At 38.4% G+C, this 19,864-nt stretch overlaps 1 protein-coding gene across 8 annotated transcripts in view; it reads left to right on the top strand.

Annotated features, from left to right (window-relative positions):
* Nucleotides 1-1,353: 1,353 nt before the first annotated feature.
* Nucleotides 1,354-19,864, top strand: part of SSBP2 (single stranded DNA binding protein 2) — a 297,817-nt gene continuing 279,306 nt past the window's right edge. For 2 of the 8 annotated variants that reach the window (XM_089909089.1, XM_089909088.1), the window contains exons 1-2: nt 1,354-1,623; nt 8,374-8,461. In XM_089909089.1, coding sequence (XP_089765215.1) covers nt 1,562-1,623; nt 8,374-8,461 — 150 coding nt within the window. In that variant the 5' untranslated portion in view covers nt 1,354-1,561. Of the gene's footprint in view, nt 1,624-8,373; nt 8,462-19,864 lie in introns of those variants that run through there. The other 6 variants (XM_089909086.1, XM_089909087.1, XM_022593529.2 and 3 more) reach the window with 6 other exon arrangements.

Raw genomic sequence — 19,864 nt, 5'->3', positions numbered from 1 at the left:
TCTTTCAATTCCATCTATTTCCGTTTCTCCATATACATTTTTATGACCCTACTACAAAAAGCTTAAAGCTGTATGTGCAGAATAGAAAGGTACCTTCCTCCATTTGAATCCTTTCCTCTCCCCTCCCATAGCTGTTCCATGTCTTTTCATCCTTTCCTGATGTTTTCCCCCATCCAACCAACCCCCACTTGCACCACTCTTCCCTTCTCACTCCCTGTTTGATGCCCATCTCTTCTTTTTAACCCTATTTGCACTTTGTCTGATTTTACATCCAAGGATCTCCACGAGATAAAGGATGGAGTTCAACTGGGAACCAGGTTGTGTGTGTTTTAGAAACTTTTGCGCATTTACTGAAATGGGATTAGGGGCTTGGATCCAGAAATACTCTGGGGCAGCCTTTCAGCTCTGGCACATCTTTGCACACCTTGGAGCGCAGCTGGGGCCTATGCTGATGGAAAAGGACAGGGATGCCTTTAAAGGCCTTCTATGGCCCTTTCCACTCCAAAGGTCAGGATGAGTTGGCATTAACGACAAAGGCTGGAAAAGCAGGCCAGGTGGGGATACCTGGAGTCCTTTTCTGCAGCAGATCTGGCAGGGAAGCTGGTGCGTGGTGCGCCGCGGGCCTCCGGTCTTAGGGGGACAGGGTGGAGGCCACTGAGTCCCCAGGAGTCACCGGGCCATCTTTGGGAGGCAGGCCCTAGCAGAGTGCTCCCCCGGATTGCAGGGCGCGGCCCCAGGGGCCAGGCGACGCCATCCCAGCGGCGCCAAGTGCCGGAGGCTCACTCCCTCCCCGGGAGGGAAGGCGAGTCCCTCCTGCTTGCTTAGCCAGAAGGTCGAGGGAACGGCGCGCGTGTCCCTCGCCAGCCGGCCCTCTGGGAGCAGGCGGAGGGTGACACCACAGGGAGTAGGGCCGAGGGCGGCAGAGATCAATCCTGGGTACCGGCGCGGGGTCACAGACAGGAGAGGAGCGGGAGAAAGGGGCTGGTGGGGGGGGGCCACGGCGGCTGGGGCCGTAGGTCTGCCTGTGTACTCGGCGGGCGCCCAGAAGTCTGGGGCCGCCAAGGCTCCAGCTCCGCCGGCTCCTGCCAGAGACTCCAGGCCGCACTTTCCCCTCCTCCCAGCGCCTTGTCTCCAGTGAGGAGCCGAGCGCGGGCGGCGCGGGGGGAGGGGCGGCGACGGAGAGAACAGCCAGTTGTTTAAAATCCTTCTAGAGCAGTTTCTAATTCCCCCCTTGCGCCGGGGTTCGGAGGGGGGAGGGGGGTAGAAGAGCGGGTGGAGGGAGGAGATCGGAGAGGGAAGGAGGGAGGGAACCCGGGAGGGAGGGAAGGAGGGAGGAGACTGCCGCTTAGGCTGTAGCCGCCGCCGCGCGCTTCGGCAGGCCGGAGGGAGGGGGTAGGCCTGTCAGTCTCATGCGTTGCCTGGGCGAAGGGGGCGGAGCTTTGGCGTGGGGCGGCCAATAGTGGGGGTAGCTGCGTGGGTCGCCATGGGGACGGGGCTGTTCCCGGGGAGGCTGTGATGGGTTGACAGGTGCGTGACAGTGGGAGCTGCTCTCGGCACAAGCATGTACGGCAAAGGCAAGAGTAACAGCAGCGCCGTCCCGTCCGACAGCCAGGCCCGGGAGAAGTAAGTGTCTCCGCTTCTCACCCACCTCCGCCTTCACACGCGCGCACACACACACACGCACGCACTCGCACACTCTCTCGGAGACACACAGACACTCTCCGCCCGGGGAGAGCCTGGGGTGGGTTGGCAGGGGGAGGGGTACGCGAGGTGGGGCATGCGGTGCGGGGAGCGGCTGTTTCCCAGGAGGGGCTCGCGCGGGGCGGGCGGCCCTGGGGTCTGGCGGCGGGAGGGAGCGAGTGTATCGGGGGGCGGCGGCGGTGCTGGTGGCGGGGATTGGAAACTTGTTTGGGTGATTGAGGGAAATAACCCGCGGGTTCACCTTCTCACAAAGTAACTTTAGAGCTGGGGTCCGGGGCTGCGGGGAGCGGAGAGACTACGTGGGTCGTGGGTAGGGGGAGAAAGGGCAGCTGCGTGGAGGAGGGCAAGCGGAGGGAATATGGGTGTTTGGCGGGGAGGGCAGCGCGAGCGGCGCCGCGGCGGGGGCTCGGGCGCCGGGACTCGGGGCCGGGTGCGCCGAGCAAGGCGAGGGCGGCGGTGCCGGGCGCGCGGCGGGCGGAAGCCGGGCGCGGAGCGGCCGAGCGGGGCCCCGCCGGGCGCGGAGACGCGCGCGGGGCGCGGAGGGCGTGTGCGGCCGTGGGTCGGGTGGGCGTCGGGGCTTTCTCCAGCGGGCGGAGGGACGCGGCATTCTCATCCCCGCGCGCCTCGCGGAGCCCGGGCAGGGGGCGCCAGGGGCGCCGCTGAAGTTTGGGAGTCTAAGACCGAGTTCCCTGTGAGGAAAAGTGTGCTGGCGAGAAGCGGGATCTGCTGGGGTAGGCTGGCGTTTCTGCCGCTCTCAGGCGACCCAACTCCGCGGCGGCGGCGGCTGGAGAACTTTTTTTGGAGACTTGCAACCTCCCAAACGTCTGGGGGCCTCGGCGGCCCGGGCGGCGGGCCGGACGGGGGTCGCGGGGCGCGGAGGGGTAGCCGTGGGAGCCGCGGCGGCCGGCGCGAGGAGGGCGGTCTGCGGTGGGGAGGGAGCAGTGGTCCGAACGGGGACTTGCGGGAAGGGTAGAAGCGTGGATGCGGGGAGGAGTTAGTTGTTTGGTCGGGGTGGCGGGGAGATACAGGTGTTAACTTCGGTGGGAGCCCAGAGGAGGCTGGCGAGAAAAGAGCACCTCCCGGCCTGGGATGTCACGGTTACGGCAAGCTGCGAGGCAGGGTTGTTTGCTGCTATTCTTATGTACTTGTAACTGTGATTTGCTTGTTACTAACAATGAGAGCGAATAGTGACTGTGACCACTGAGGAAGAACCCTTCTTTTCTGTACAGCAGATCTTACAGTGATTCCCAGTAACCACCTCCACTCTGAGGGTGAAGTGTATCCTTGTCATTGGACGTGCTCTGCCTTTCCTAGGGGTTCAGACTGGGTAAAAGTCTGAGAGCATCTCTCAAAAGCTGCTTTAGTTACCTTGCGCGCGGAAATAGCTGCGTAAATAAAAACCGAACGTGCAAACTACCGAGTTTCCCTCCTAGCTTGAGGCAGTTAGTAGTCGTCTCCTGAAAGTTTCTTGTGCCCTAGGGATGGGAACATTTGCTAATCTTCGTGTTGGCAGCAACACACATAATTTCTATAGGATTTAGGGGAGGCAGGCCTTGATGTGGCAAAACAAAAAAAATTAACGGAGAGGTATTCACCCCCCCCCGAGGTATTTTCTGAGTTATATTCAGGATCTTGTTGCTGTGACAAGGAGTATGTAAAAGGCTTAGCATTATAGCTTGGTTAAGAAACAGCAAGTTACTGGAATTGAAGTTTTGAAATAGCCTAATCTGTGTACATTTATTATTTGGTTGCAATATATCTGAGAAAATAGAGACATTTAGGGAAGATGTTTTAATGATTACAGAGTATTTGGATTTCACATTTTTGGAAGTGAAGGAATTGAAATGTGTATTGAGGTATAATCTTATTTATTTGGGGAGTGGTTGAATTTGAGAATTAAAGTAATTTTGTATTTTACTTGAACTTCCAGGAATGGCTGAATTTAATCTATATTTTGATAACTTTGTAAAAAATTCTTTTAAGTATCTAATACAATAATGAGGAAGTTGAACCTGGTGTGTCTATAGTCCTTTCCAGCTCTAATTCTGTGATATTGCCATTTTGCTGTCAAATCTACCAAACTGAACACCAAGTAACATCTACTCTTGTAAGCAAAGTGGTGACGGTTCTGCTAGATGGTGCTATTTGATTTAAATATATTTCTTCCATTCATTATAATTGGCAGCAGGAATCCTGGACTGGTTTGCCTTATGAACTAAATACAGGTGAAGAGGCCACTTTTGGAGAATTGACAATGATTGTTCTGGGTTAATTGTCGTTGCATTAATTTCTAGGTGAATGTTGCTTGAATCTAAGACAAACATTGAGATAGATTCTGTTTTATGGAATAGACTTAGTTTCATTTTGCTGGGAGAGTTGATCTGATCACTCATTTTTTCCCTTTATCTTGTACTTGGGACTTTAACGGCAGTATTGTACAACAAACAACCTACTAAGTTCTGAAGATAGGAATCTTGAAGTCGTCTTTAAAATGGATGCCCTCAGATTTAAAACAAAAAATTTTTTTTAAGGTGGCAGATTTTAAAAGGTACCTGAGTGAAGACAAATGCTCTGTTAGTAAGCAAATCAGAATTGTACTGGCCTTAAAAGTCACAGAACTGTTTTTCAGTAATGAATATGTAAATATTTATTTTACTCTAATAAACATTCTGAAAACTGAGTCATTATTAAAAATAATGGCATGCACATAAAATAAAAATATTGGTTTTCTAATCTGTCAAGAAATGTATTTTCCAGTGAGTTCATAGTAAATATCAGACAGACCCTTACCTATATTATATCTTTGCTTTCTCTTTTGTTAAGAAGTCATTATATGAAATACTTGAAATTAATTTGTAGGTTTTGCACAGGTTCTATATTTTCACTATACAGTTCTGAATATAAAAATGGCTGAAGTCAGGTTAATTACTGATTTTGTTGTTTTAAAAGCCAGACAGATCAAGTCTATATAAAAGTTTGGATTAGGTTTAATTATAGAGAGAGTGATTGAAAACCCTTGGAGGGAGGAGGGATGTTTGTGTAGAAATTTAAATTCTGATCCTGTTAGGTCATTTACCCCTTTAGCAGGTTTTCTTTGTAACACTGCACTGTAATCCCAATTGCAATTAAGTAACTGTGGAATTGGTTAATGTCTATCTTCCTCTAAAATGTAAGTTTCTTGAGGGCAAGGGATAATACTGGCAATTTCTTCTCTGAGGTATCCTTGACATTAAGAATAGTGTCTTCACATGTCAAAAGCACCAAATAGTGTTGAATAAATGAAGATGTTAGACTCAAGGGCATTTTTTCAGTGTGAAATTTTTTTTTCAATGACCTCCAAAATAAGAACTTTGGAAGTTTGAGTTCCATATTCTCTAGCCTAGGTGTATTTCAAAAATAACCGATAACAACACAACAGTAATCATTATTTATTTGTCGTTCTATGTGTCCGTCACTGTGTTCAGCACTTTATATATATTTTCTCTAATTCTCCCAACAATTCTGCAAGGTAGTGATTTTTTTTTTTTCTCCATTAAAGAAATAAGAAAACTCTGAGTAGTTAAGTAACTTTGCCCAGGGTTACACTACTAGCTGGATTTCTAACAAAGATATCTCTGCTTAAAACCTGTAGTGGAAGATGAAAGATGCATTTTTTTTCACTGTCACAGATTGCTTTCTTGATTTAGGGTAGAATGCTACAGATTTAGGGAACAGCATTACATAATCAGGTATAACAGACTGTAAAGATTGATCAGATATGCAGTTTTAACCATTGGTGCACCCTATGCTTATAAACTCCATTTTAACAGATTACAGATATGTGTGTGGTGTGGGGAAGACAAACTTCAGGAGGGAAAGTTGGAAGCCTAAAATAATGGAGAAGCCTTGTTTCTTGAGATTTTTCCTTCCGGAAATTTGTTTTATCACTTAAGTTTTGAAATTAGACATTGTAGTTGTGAACAATTTCTGTATGAAATGTTGCTGAACTTTAAGCTACTCTGTATGCCACACTGCCAGAGAAAGATTAACTGGCGCCTGCAAATAGATGAGTTGTGATACTGCTTTTTCTTAAACTAATTTCATCTTTAAAATTGTGTAATAGCACAGAAAGATGAATCTGCTGTAAAGCAACATTGAACATAAGGTACACATACTAAACAGTGATATTAAGTAAACTTGTCAGAAACTACAGAAGTCTAACTGTGCATCTAACCTGGGGCTCTGAAAAGTAACTTTGGTTTTTAAACTATGAAAACAACATATACTCATTTTTCAGTGGTTAAAGTCTAAAGATCATTTAAATGCTACTCCATATAGATGATCATGCTTATACATGAAGTAGAATTTAGTCGAATTCTGGTCATTTAGGAAAAACAGTAAGTAAATACTACTCCATATAAAAGAGAGTTTGTAGAGATTAGTATCTACCAGCATTTTTATTATTTTAAGTTGCCCCCCTAAAAATGATAAACTTTTCTTCTTCCTTCCTTCCTTTCTGAAGGAAATAAGGTTAAGACAAGTGAAGTAATACAGATCTCTTCAGAAACTTGATTGCATTAATGCAGTTAATGCAATTCAAGATTTCTAAAACTAATGAAGGAATATCTTTATGGGGATGAAATTTTCTATAAGATATTAAATTGACTTTTCCCTTCCCAATCCCCAGGATATTTCCTCCAAAATACTGGTATCTAATATGTCATCTTAGCTATAGGAGCTTTTCTTTTGATTGATCTCTTTTCCATTATTTTAGAAGTATCCAAAAAATGATTTTTTGAAGGAACAAACCTGAAGAAAAAAAGCGTAAGATGTTGAGAGTTAAATTTTAGTATTGTTTATCTACAGGTTTATTACTCTTAGAAATAGTATTAGTGTATTTTGAAATGTATTTTTGAAATGTATTTTTTCAGAGCTATGAAAGAAAAAAAATGGAAAGGTTTATTCCCACACTTTAGAGCCAGTTTGCCATATAAAACCAATTCAGGATGAAAAAAAAAGCATCAAGTTTTAGTTGCTTTGCAGTAGTGAAGTAAATGTGTCTTACATCTTCAATTACTACTAGAAAATAGAATTATTTTGTTTTAAAATTGAAACATATTCTGTGGGTGGGGGTTGGAATACCTGGGTTGCCATTTATTAACACTTCACCCCAATAGTTTATAGTTAGAAGTAAAATTTGGAAAAAAATTTTGTATTTAGAATGTTCTCTCTTCCATAGAGATCACAACTGTTATATTAATGTTGGGACATAGGATTGAGGATTAATGTACTAGATTTAAAAGACATGAAACTACTTCTTGGAATGTGTAATTTAAAATATGTATTGAAAATAATTATAATTTTATTTTGGAATATGTGGGGATATTCTCTACTATTGTGTGTACATTATTGCTTTGACATTGGTATGGAAATGATATAAAATATTTTACTAGTGACATATTGTTGCTTAGTAGTATGTGAGCCTCTGTAAACATGCTAGAATATTAATTTTATTAATAACTTATTGTTTCTCAAAGGAGGGCCTTAAAATAGCGTTAGAACAATAGAATAGGATATATTTGTCAAAATCTGAAAAGAGTTTGGGATAAAAAATAAGTGGTTATATTTAGATTTTAAACTTTGCTTATCAGATTTCGTATGTATTTTACATATGTAATATCTATTAATGTAAGGTTTTGTTAACATATGTATACGACTAGACTTCACATGACTTATGACTTGCACTCTGAGAGTTATTTGATTACTGTACCAAAACCCCATGTATACTATAAAGAGTGATCTGAAGGATGGTCTACCAAGATTTATATCCTACTTGTTTTCAGTAGTGTTAGAGAAATAGTAGAGGCTATTCTTCCCCAAACTGTGTATCTCAGTCACTGTGTGAGATGTTGAAAAATAGGCAGAAAAATGTTCCATCCAGGGAAGAATAGAGTTTTTCCAGATAACTTTTAATAGCCCTACAAGTTGCTCAAATTTATGGTTGGTCATAATGAGTAACTGGTAATTTTTGTCACAGAAGGTTGATAGTTAAGGATTTTTGAAAAGTGGAACTAATAATGTTTTTGTAATATTAACAGAACCAGAAATTTATCTGGGCTCATAAGAGCCTGGGCATTTCCAATACAGTGAAGGATTTAATATTTGTTCTTTGTTCATCTTTAAAAGAGACAATTTAGTTGGTTTCACTTCTTTAGTAATGACAAAACTACCCTCATATTTCACTTTAAGAATTTTGATTATTCTATTTCATGTAGGGCCCATACAGTTTTCCGACAGTAATGAGCCATCATAGCATTTTAACTCGCAATTCAGCTGGAGTGAGCTTGAACCAATGACCTAGCAATTTCTTATTTTTGATCTTCTGTATTAATTTTGCTTCATGGCATATCAAACAAGTAGTTGAGCACAGAAAAAAATTGTAGAAACTGAAGTATAACACTTCATTTTTTTTCTTTTTTAAAAGAATTTTAAAATAACTATAATATAGTTTTAGTTACTAAAATATTTTAAATTTTTATTTAGTATAATCTAAGCTATATTAAAATACTGGTGAAATATTTGTGAAGGTAAGTAGATGAAAATTTTTATGAGGCTCTGTCCGTGTCTAAGTTAAGGGAGGAGTTGATGCTAAAAACAGGGTCTCACCTGAAATTAATGATTATTTTTCTTCAGTGATCTGATATTTGCCTTGATTCTTCTTTTTACCTACTTCAAACTTGAGAAAAAACCAAAAGCTTCTTTACTGATGGAAGAAGGCGAGGTAAATGAATTATTTTATTAAAAATGATTTTATTTAAACAGGATTAAAATGAATGTTTTCTGTAAAGTAACAAAATCCTAAATACTACATAAAGAGCTTGTGGAGTTTTGTCATAGTAAGTTTAATGTTTAATAGTAACAATAACAGCAAATACTGTCGTTTGAGTATTTTGTTTCTGTTTGGCACTTTACTTGCATTGTCTCATTTAATCCCCTCAAGAATCCACTAGACTGTAGGTACTATTTTCTGTTAATGTTACAGAAGAAACAGAGGCTTAAGAGTTTATTGTGCTTTGGGGGGCAGGTATCAAAACAGGAGATAGAAAATGGCTTAATTGATCAGGGCTTTAAAATCTCAGAAAATGGCTTAATTGATCAGGGCTTAAAAATCTCACATAACAGGATGTCTGGAAGGAGGTAGTTTCAGAGTTGATTCAGGGAATCAAGAATACCAAGAGATCAGCTTCTCTGCCATCGTCATGGTTTCCCTCTCATGAATGCAGCATCCTTGCATCAGGTTCCCAGTATCACTTTGTCACACCACCAAGTATGAAGGCAGGAAAAAGGGCAAGGTTTTTCCTTTATGTCTCATTAATCAGAGAGAAAACCTTTTCTGGAGGTGCTTAGCAGGTATCTTCTTTTGCCTTATTGAAGAAAACTGTAAAATTCCTCTCCTAAACCAGTTACTGGCAAAGGTAATGGGATTACCATAATTGGCTTAAATCAATCATCCTGTGGGCTGGAAACATTTCTCCTTTGTACCTGACTACCTAAACAGAACTGGAGGTCTTTGGCAAGGAAGATGTATCTTGAGGATATGGAGAGAATAAAGTGGGTCCCTGCCTTATGGAACTTACTTTCAAGTTTGAAGGGGAAACATATAATAATAAATGAGTAAATAAATATAGTAGGCAATTTCAGGTAGTCATAAGTGCTAAAAAAATAATAAAGTAGTGTGGTGTAATAATAGAGAGTGACTGGGAGGCTACATTAGATTGGGTGGTCAGGGAAAGGTTCCTAGAGGATACGTTTAAGCAGAAACCTGAATAATATTGAAAGAATCAGCCATGAGAAGATTTGGGGTTAAGAGCATTTTAGACAGGTCCAAACTGCCATTGAGGTAACCTCTCAGCATCGGCATAATTGCTCAAGGATATGTAGAATATGAGTCAGAACTGGGATGAAGCTGTACCTTCTAGAGCCTGGTTTTGGTTTTTATTGAGGAATTGGGTGGTGGGTTTAGTTTATCTGGGTTTTCCTAAATAATAAGGTTGCATATCTCTTATCTTCTAAACCCTAGGGATACAGTTGTTCCTAATGAGGAGAGTGGAACATATGGCCTTTATAATAATGTTGATGGTAGAAATAGCTAAGATTTATTAAATACTTAAAGCCTGTTGGGTTGACAAAGGATGGTACAACTGGCTAATTATTTCTCATAAATTTCCCAGATTGGATTAGACCCCCTTACTCTGTGCTTCATAGCAACCTCTACTTTTCCTTTTTCACATCTGTCACAAATTTATGGATTATTTGTGTGATGTTTAATGTCTCATCTTCTGGTTAGGTTGGGAGTTCCCTGACGAGAAGAACCATGGTTGTCTTCACCAGTGCAGTCTCACTGCTTAGCACAGTGCTTGGAGTTCTGATTAGATATTTGTGGAATAAATGGAGCAAGGATGTAACCTGTTATAAATATATCACAACAGGATATCACTATATCTAGCTCATTTTCTCCCCAAATATTTCTAATATTTAGTATCAGGATTAATATGTAATTCCTAAAGAAGAGTTTTCTATAATATAGGCATTTAGTAGTATTGTCTGTGGCTTTCAGGACTACAGGAGATTACCTAGTTGTATTAGTATGAAATGTGTGTATATTTTTAATATGAATTTTTGATAGAATAATCTTTTTTGTGTTTCAGCAAATTTAATAATATAAATGGAATCATACTTTAGAGTTTCAGGGTATTTTAATATGCTTTATTTAAATCTCTCGATAATTCTGTGAGGTAGGTGATAATTCCCATTGACTGTAGAGATTTGTACATGGAGATTGACTTACCCAGCTAAGGTAATACAGATAATAGGTGGCAGAGCTTAGTCATATTTAGATTTTCTTTGGTTCCAAGGTTAGTGTTTCTTTCATTATACTACAGCTGCCTCTTTTACAATAAGAGATTCATACATATTTTAAGAAGGCTTAGGTATGGATTTGATGCAACAGAGAATCGTGGACTAGAAGACAGTTAAAAGTTTATGTCAATACTCGAATGAAGGTTTAGGCTAATGTTGGTTGATGAACTCTATTCTTTTGCCGGTTAGCTTCAACTTGGAGAGTTGGGGTAGTGGTTTTTTTCCCTTTGTGCCTCTCTCCAATAAAGGAGAGAAAGCTTCTTGATATGGATTATTGATAGAACATTGGTTTTTTAGTTTTTGTTTTTATGGTGGTAAAATATATATATAACATAAAATTTACCAAAATGTTAACCATTTTTAGGTGTACATTTCAGTGGCATTAAGTACATTCACATTGTTATGCAACCATCACCACCATCCCTCTCTAGAACTTTTTCATCTTCCCAAACTGAAACGCTGTACCCATTAAATAATAACTCCCCATTTCCCCTTTCCCCCAGCCCCTCCACCATTCTGTTTTCTGTAACAATGAATTTGACTGTTCTAGATACTTTGTATAAGTGTAATTATGCAATATTTGTCTTTTTGTGTCTGGCTTTTTTTTCTTGCTTAATCACTTCAACAACTTCATAAAGTTGATATAAGCCCCATTTTACATAGGGGGAAACTGAGTCTCAGTGAGGTTATATACCTTGTCCAAGGCCGTGTAGTAAATTGCATAGTAGGGATTCAAACCCAGGTTTCTGACTCCACTACCCATTTTAAACATCTTGCCTCACTGTGTTTCATTGCTTCATACGGGGAAAAAAATAATGGGAGCTGTGAGGGTGGTGAGTGGGAGGGGACTGCGTGGATAGTTCTCTTTACACATATCCACCATTTTTACTTGGGGTTGGATGCACTCAAGAAGAGAGAGGTTAAGGAAAAAGGTTAAAGAAAACATTTTACAGTTGCTAAGAAGGTGGGCAGAATTACAGCTACCCAGAGTGTTCCACAAATAGCTCCAAATTCTTTAGCTGGTATCTGAGATTTAGCAACTTGGATGTAATGCTTGTCAGAGAGGAAGATGCCAGTTAAGAACTCAGGTTATAATTTCAGGTGGAGCTGTTTCTCCATTCTTCTTTCTGTATCTAGAGGCAAAGTGATCTGGCATAAATTACTTTACTTGGTAAATTTTAGAGGCAGAAATAAATAGAAGAATATGTAATGTGTAGAAAAAACACTCTCTCCTCTAATTATGAGTTTATTATACTTCTCTCTTCCAACCAGCATATGGTCTATTGGTTTTTTTGTTTGTTTTTGGACTAGGGCATCTGGAAAGTTCCATGTGGTCCAGGAGCAATAGTACAACCATATTGAATCTATTACATAGTCATTTCTGTAGTACTGACTATGAGAAAAAATAGAAACAATTCCTTTGTTTCAATTTTTTTACAGTGTGATGTGCTGTCATTTATAATTGGATTAAAATTATGAGTGTACTTTATCAGTGCATTTAAGCAATAGCTATTATTAGGAAGCTATTAAAGGTGTTTCAATAAGCATTTTTTCCCCTGAATTAACCTGAGAGACTGATATTATTATTCTTTCATTTAGAAATATTGTAATGAAAAAAACTTCAGTGAGTTTTTTTTTTTTACCATAAAATGCATTACATTTACATAAAATACATACATTTACACAATATACATATGTGTATGCATATACTAGGAATAGTTTTCAGGTAGAAGTTCATTTTGGGAAATGACTTACTAATTCATTTTTAATTCAGGTTGGTACTGGTCAGTTTTGTAAGTGAGTTGGGCTTACAGATTCAGGGCCGAGAAGATTAGAGTATAGGCAAGTTTTTACTAAAACATTAAATGATGTTTCCATTTCCAATCTTTGTGATATTTTTTCCAACCAGCACCTTGGATTTTTACTGACTATGGTAGGCTAAATAATGGTGACTCAAAGGTGTCCACATCCTAATCCTTAGAACCTGTGAATATGTTACCTAGTACAATGAACTTTGCAGACATGACTAAGTTCAGGATCTTGGATGAAGGATCTTGATATGGGTTACTTCCTACCTAGCTCATCTGTATGAGCTCAGTGTAATAACAATTATAAGAGAGAGACAAGGGTTTCAGAGTCAGGCAAAGGCCATGTGGTGACAGAAGCAGAGAAAGAGATGGGAAGATCTGGTTTTGGAAGATGCTGCTGGTCTTGAAGGTGAAGGATGGGACCATGAGCCAAGGAATGCTGGCATCCTTACCAAGCTAGAAAAGGCAAACAGATGGGTTCTAGAGCCTCCAGAAGAAACAGAGCCCCACCCAACACCTTGATTTTAGTACTTCTGACCTCCAGTATTATAAGATGATGAATTTATGTTGTTTCAAGCCATTACATTTGTAGGAATTTGTTACAGTAGCAGTAGGAAACTAATACACAGAATTTTTGCACCTCAGAAGAATCTACCTTGACCATACCAAGCTGGTAATACCAAGCCATGTCCAGGGTGAAGCTCAGACAGTTTTTCTGGTTTTGGATTGAGAAATACTTAATATAAAACTTGGGTTTTTTGTTTTGTTTTCCAGCTTTTGAGATATTATTGACATACAACATATATAAGTTTAAGGTTTATATTGTGATTATTGGATATGTATATATATTACAAAATGATTAAAACAATAAAGTTAGTTAACACCAAAAAAATGATGCTTTTCTGTAAGATGGGGATATCATTAACAATAGCCCATGATACAGCAATCACTGGCAAAGATGCTGCTAGTTAGTAAAATGTTTCTGTGTTTGTATTAGTCAGATCCCCAGTAGGATAGCTACCTTAAAAGAATAATTAAAGAGTTTAATGAGGTATGGGCATGATTAAAACCCACTGGGGATAGAGGAACACCCAGGATTTAGGAACAAGAGAAGCTTTTTACCCCTCTTAGGTCTGAGGGGAAAAGAGAGAGAGCAGTTGCCAGAATCTGATGAACACTGTGGTCATCGTAGAAAAGCTACTCTCCTGGAGCTGTGGTTTTATGATGGGGACCACAGCCATGGTCAGACCCACTGTAAACAGAGGCTGGAGGCCTGGCAGGGAGGGGATCTTCTTTCTTCTCCTGCCCTCTGATCAGCTGATGCCTCCTTTCTGTAGAGCCCAACTGGGAGCCATAGGGTAAGGGACCTGAGGTGATATACTCTGTAGAGATCAGTCTTCCTGGTCACAGCAGGGCAGAAAGGCAGGACCAATGGAGAATACCCAGGACAGTGTTCAAGTTTTTATGCATTTGAAATAAGTCTTCCAGTTCTTTGTATAGAATGGCCTGAGAAAAAAGAGCTTTTTGAATAGTTGGGTTTGGTCAAAATAGCTCTTAAAATTAGTGTTTTTTTAAAATACATCTTTATTGGAGTATAATTGCTTTACAATGTCGCGTTAGTTTCTGCTGTACAACAAAGTGAATCATCTGTATGCATACATATATCCCCATATCCCTTCCTTCTTGAGTCTCCCTCCCACCCTCCCTATCCCCCCCCCTCTAATTCGTCACAAAGCACAGAGCTGATCTCCCTGTGCTCTGCAGCAGCTTCCCACTAGCTATCTATTTTATATTTGGTAGAGTATATATGTCAGTGCTACTCTCTCACTTCGTCCCAGCCTGCCCCCTCCACCGCCCCTGTCCTCAAGTCTATTCTCAACATCTGCATCTTTATTCCTGCCCTACCACTAGGTTCATCAGTACCATTTTTCTAGATTCCACGTATATGCGTTAACATACGGTATTTGTTTTTCTCTTTCTGACTTACTTCACTCTGTATGACAGACTCTAGGTCCATCCACCTCACTACAAATAACTCAATTTCATCCCTTTTTATGGCTGAATAATATTCCATTGTATACATGTGCCACATCGTCTTTATCCATTCATCTGTCGATGGACATTTAGGTTGTTTCTATGTCCTAGCGCTTAAAATTAGTTTTTAAAACCTGTTTAACTACTTTATGGTACTATAAATTTGTATACATTTTATGAGGTGGGGATAATATTCCTTCTGCTTTCTGCTCTCATTTCTTATTCATTTAAGAAGTGCTAACTGTCTCTGATATGTCAGCCTCTGTTGAGCCTTCTTCAGTCAGGTCTGAATAACACAGTAGTCTCTGCCCACTAGGACTCACTGCCCAGAGGAGGGTCACTACCAGTGATCACCACTCTGGGTAACACACCGTATAATGGGTATGCAGAGGGTGCTGTGGGAATCCTGAAAAAGGGCATTGAATCCAGCCACTGCCCTGTCAGTAGTTTACAAAATATGTTGTTAATTGTCATTTGTAAAATACTAATTTCTTATCTGTTATTTAGTTATTTAAAAGTATATTTGAATTTAAAAAATTTGAAGTATAAGAATTAGTTCTATATAGCATATCATTAATAGCATATTTGCCTTTTACATAAATCTCATGACTGTTTCATTAGAGCTTTGAAAGGTAACTGACAGGTTTAAGATGGTTATTTATTTTTTGTTATATAGTTATAAAAGATACAATAAATTAAGGTTTGTCAATATATATTTAATATAGTTGCAACATGAAATGAATTAACTAAAGTTTACAACCATTGCTGTTCTAAGCAAAATTCTTAAGTACTTTCATTTGATCATTAATTTAGCATGCTTATATTCATTTAAAATCAATAGTGAGGAGCATATGTAGGTCAATTTGATTTTTCTCTTGGGAACTTGAATAAAATGGCATTTATTTGAAAAATCTTCCAGTAAGGGCAATGGTCTTGATACCAGTTGTAAGATAACCAGTTATTGACTGGAAAGGCAATGATGGTACTGGCTTAAGAGGGTAGCATACCATCTTTAAATGTTTTCCTTATAAATACTTCTTAAATATAGAAAAATCTTTCTGCTTAATAGATTTATGAGACTTTATAAGTCCATTTCCTTTGCTGGTTGGTTGTCTATATGGTGTATACTGAGAATTTGTTGATGTTATGGATATACTTCTCATCTACTTTGTCCCCTTGGCAAGGCTAGGAACTTTGAAATGTAGAAGAATTGTGTATGTGTTATAGTAGCCTGCTGTCATTTAGAGTAAAGTAGAGGGAGGGAGATATTTTCGTCAAACTGCAAATGGAAACCAAGATGAAAAATATCTTATTTTAGATTTACCAGCCCTTTAAAGTACTAAAGATTGCAGAGAGATATTTTGCTGTGTTTTCTGTTTTACCACATTTTCTCTTATTGTTAATACATAAGTAATACAACAAATTAAACAATGACCTTTTCATCCATATGGTTAAAAAATTATAAAAGGCAAAGCATCAGCTACAGGTTGGTGTTACTTTGCCACATCACCTACCAATTCATTTAAGTAGCTTTAATTAAAATAAAGGGTCTTGGGCTTCCCTGGTGGCGCAGTGGTTGAGAGTCCCCTGTCGATGCAGGGGTCATAGGTTCGTGCCCTGGTCCGGGAAGATCCCACATGCCGCGGAGCGGCTGGGCCCGTGAGCCATGGCCGCTGAGCCTGCGCGTCCGGAGCCTGTGCTCCGCAACGGGAGAGGCCACAACAGTGAGAGGCCCGTGTTACCACAAAAAAAAAAAGGGTCTTGACTATTCTAATCAGAAAATATCATCCTTTTGTTCATTTACTTTAAATGAATGGGTATTTATGATACAACATGCACATTTCTGATGGTGTCTGTAGTTAAACATTTGCTTTTTTTTTTCAGATAATTGCAAGACTGATGATGTTTAAAATTTTTCAGACTTCCTTTGCAGGGCTCAGAGAACAAGTTTCGCGTCTTTAAATGCATAGAAATTCAACTAGTTGAAATAAGTACTACTTAGTATTCAAGGCCCTATTTAGACAAAAATAGCCACTGTGACAGGCTTGTGGGAGATCTTTCAGTTTGCTAAATTATATTGCTACAGGTAAATACTGTCTAGTGTATGATGTTTGGTCAGATCAGGGTAAGTTATATAGAAAGAAAAAAGAAATCATTAAAATCTAGGGTTAATAATTTCTTACATTTCCTGATAGATATGATCTATCAGCAGAGTTGGAGGACTATAAAGGACAATTCTTGAGACTGCTTGATTTTGAGTAATCCAATTTAGGTAGATTATAATAAATTCATATTATGTGAAACGTATCACTTAGTGCAAATACTTCAGTTTTAAGTCTAAAGAGCTTCCACCTGTGTGGCTATAATGGGGGTTTCTGATCCTTCTCTTTCAGCTGTTGACGTGTGATGAGAATCCCTACAATTGTAATTACTATAACTAAGGGAGACTCATTTTTGTAATGCTTGAAAAGTCGTGGGAGCCCTCTCTATTTCTTCTGTTTGTTTATTACTGTAAGACTAGTTCTCTTCTCTGGCTGACTTCCAAGTTATATTTTCCATTCAGTGGAATCCTGAGATTATTGGGGCCTTCATATTTTTTTCTGTTGATGACTGATAGTATTTGATCTTGCTGATTGACATTAAAATGAGCGTAATAAGACCTTTATAATTGGGGGATTCTGGGCATATTTATTTTATCTGACAAAGAAGGCTACAGTTTTAACAACCAATTAAAATATTTCAGAAATTTAAATCTTTTGAAATTATCCAAGTTGGAGGATCTTAAAATGTAGAATTACTTTCTCAGACCTCTTTCCTTCCAATAATGAGAGGAATTATTCATTTAAAATTTATGAAGGTAGAAGTTGAATGTTTCTTGAATGTGCTGTTTTTCTAATTGTCTAAAAAGTTAAGATATCATTTAATCAGCAATGGATCAGGCTGCTAAAATAGCTAAGGAGTGGTGGGGGTGGGTTGTGGAGTGTCTTTTTTTTTTTAATAGAAAGAGCATAAGATACTCTATTTTACAATAGTGATAGTTGCATCTGTACAAGACTCAATTTCTCCTGTAGTCAAGATTTCTTTTTTCTGTGTGAACCACTCAAAGTAACCAAACTGCAAAGCTTTATACCACATATAAAAGCAGCATTCAGACTGCTTGTTTTCCTCTTATTTATTTGCATATGTAATTTATTGTATCTGTAAAAAGGGAAGTTCTTATAAAAAGCAACAAAACAGGAAAAACAAGCAAATTGTCATTTCTTCTGGTAGATATGATTCAGAACTTAGTTTAAAAAAATAAGTTTTAGAGATTCCATTTAATCTTGTTAGAATTTTGATAGGAAGTTGAACATGTAAAAGCAAAACTATTTTATTTAAAACATTTAAAACGTTATTTACAAGATGTTAAAAGTAAATTTACAGAGTGCATTGGCGTTACTCTTATTGCATGTCTTGCAGTCTAGGCTGTAAATTATTGTTACTTTGTTCCATAAAGACCAGTAATTTTTAATATATGTTTACATTGAAGTATTTATCCACACTATGCATCATGGATTACCACTTTATTTTGAAAAAAGAGAATGATAGTTTCCATATTTAGAAACTGAAAGAAAAGAATTAAGGAAAAAATTGAAGAACCAGATGCTTTAACATCATATGTCATTCATTTTTGCATACTTAATTTCTGAAGTAAATTTGTATTATGGTTCTGATTGAGTAGGTTCTTTTACTTTTAATGAATCTTTGGCAATATCCTATGGAAAAATATCTTTACTTATGCCAAGTAAGGTAGAAAGATTTTGATATAGTATTTTAAGGATTACTATAAAGATTTTCTAATTCACGTAAGTGAACGTTATCAGAGATAACCTTGATTTGACATAAGACATCAAATCAATGCCCATCTTTTGAAGCCAATTTTAAGGCCTTGAAATCTAATGCTCCAATGCATTGCAGTGTTGAAAAGCCAAAAGACTTTGTTCTCCTGACATGATAATTGAAATAAAGATAGAACTTTTCATTTCTCCATTTAAGTTAACTTTATAATACAAGAAAGTTTGGTTTTGGGTTTTATCTTATCACCTTCTCAAGTTATACAGAACCAACAGGGAGAAGAGAAGCAAAGTTTTGGGTGTTATCCCTCCCAAGTAACCTACAAATAAATGGTTCATTGTTCTTATGGAAAAGGAAAAGGATTTCTTTTAATTTGGATGATGATCTCTTCTATAGATGTGTTGAAATCTGGAAATTAAAAAAAAATCATATTAATTGAACTCTCTTTGGATAAAGTAGTTGACTTTCTATTTTTTAAGGTTCTTTACTGGAATGGTTACTGGAACACTTGAAATGGATAAGCATTTTTGCCTGAAGCTTATTTAGGCAGCCAGGAAATCTTTCTCCCTTACTTGGCATAAGTAAAGATATTTTTCCATAGGATATTGCCAAAGATCCATTTGGCTTGGCAGTCACATGGATTTGTGATTACTTCTTGAGGGCAATAATTCTACTCCATGAAAATAGTAGTCAGTATTCTTCAAATCCATGGTCATCTAAAAAAGGTAAAGGGTTAATGTATAATTTCTTAATAAACTACTAACATATTTGAATGACCTACAGAACACAGCATATTAAATTAGTGACTTCATTATCTTGCAGTAACAATATGGTGGACATTATACTCTTCTATAGACAAAGAATCTTGAGACAAAAGTAGTTAGAAACCTAAGGTCATACATTTTAGTGTTTATAGAATCCATATTTGAACCCATTTTTTTCCAGTGAACATTCGTTTTTAAATGAGTATAGAGTTTCAGTTTTGCCAGATGAAAATTTCTGGAGTCTGTTTACAACAATGTGAATATAGTTAACACTATTGACCTGTACAGTTAAAAATGGTTAAGATGGTAAATTTTATGTTATGTGGTTTTTACTACAATAAAAATTCTATGAGAAGTGATTTTTTAGGGGATTTACTTATTAAATAAATTTTTAGTGAAGAATAACCGGAGGTAAGATGTTCATTATTTTGGTTCATTTCTTATCCAAAATGAATCTGCTGAAATTTTATCACTTAGGAGGAACCTCAGTTTCTACTTATATTTGGACTGAGATATAAAAAGTCTAGTTTTTTTATTAGCAGAAGGTTATATTTCTTTAAAAAATCTAGTCTATGATGTAAAGTTAAAAGATAAGATATAAATCAGAGTTATGGTACTAGAGAGTAAGTGTATTTCAATTTGTCACTCTATATGAGAAGTCTACTTTTCAGTAGAGGTAAAACTCAAGTAAGCCTACAGATTTTTAGTTACAGATATGTTTTTTACTATGTAAATTTTCTTTTAAAATTACAATTTCTTTTAAAAATAAAATAATTTCCTTTAAAATTCTTTTAAAAATAAAATTTATTTTTAAAAGTACAACAT

This window comes from Delphinapterus leucas, chromosome 3, assembly GCF_059928025.1.
Source record: "Delphinapterus leucas isolate spDelLeu-1000000601 "Yukka" chromosome 3, BTC_Dleu_Yukka2, whole genome shotgun sequence".
NCBI classification, from domain to species: domain Eukaryota; kingdom Metazoa; phylum Chordata; class Mammalia; order Artiodactyla; family Monodontidae; genus Delphinapterus; species Delphinapterus leucas.
The sequence above is the reverse complement of the archived record's forward strand: the minus strand, read 5'-3'. Positions and strand labels throughout refer to the sequence as shown.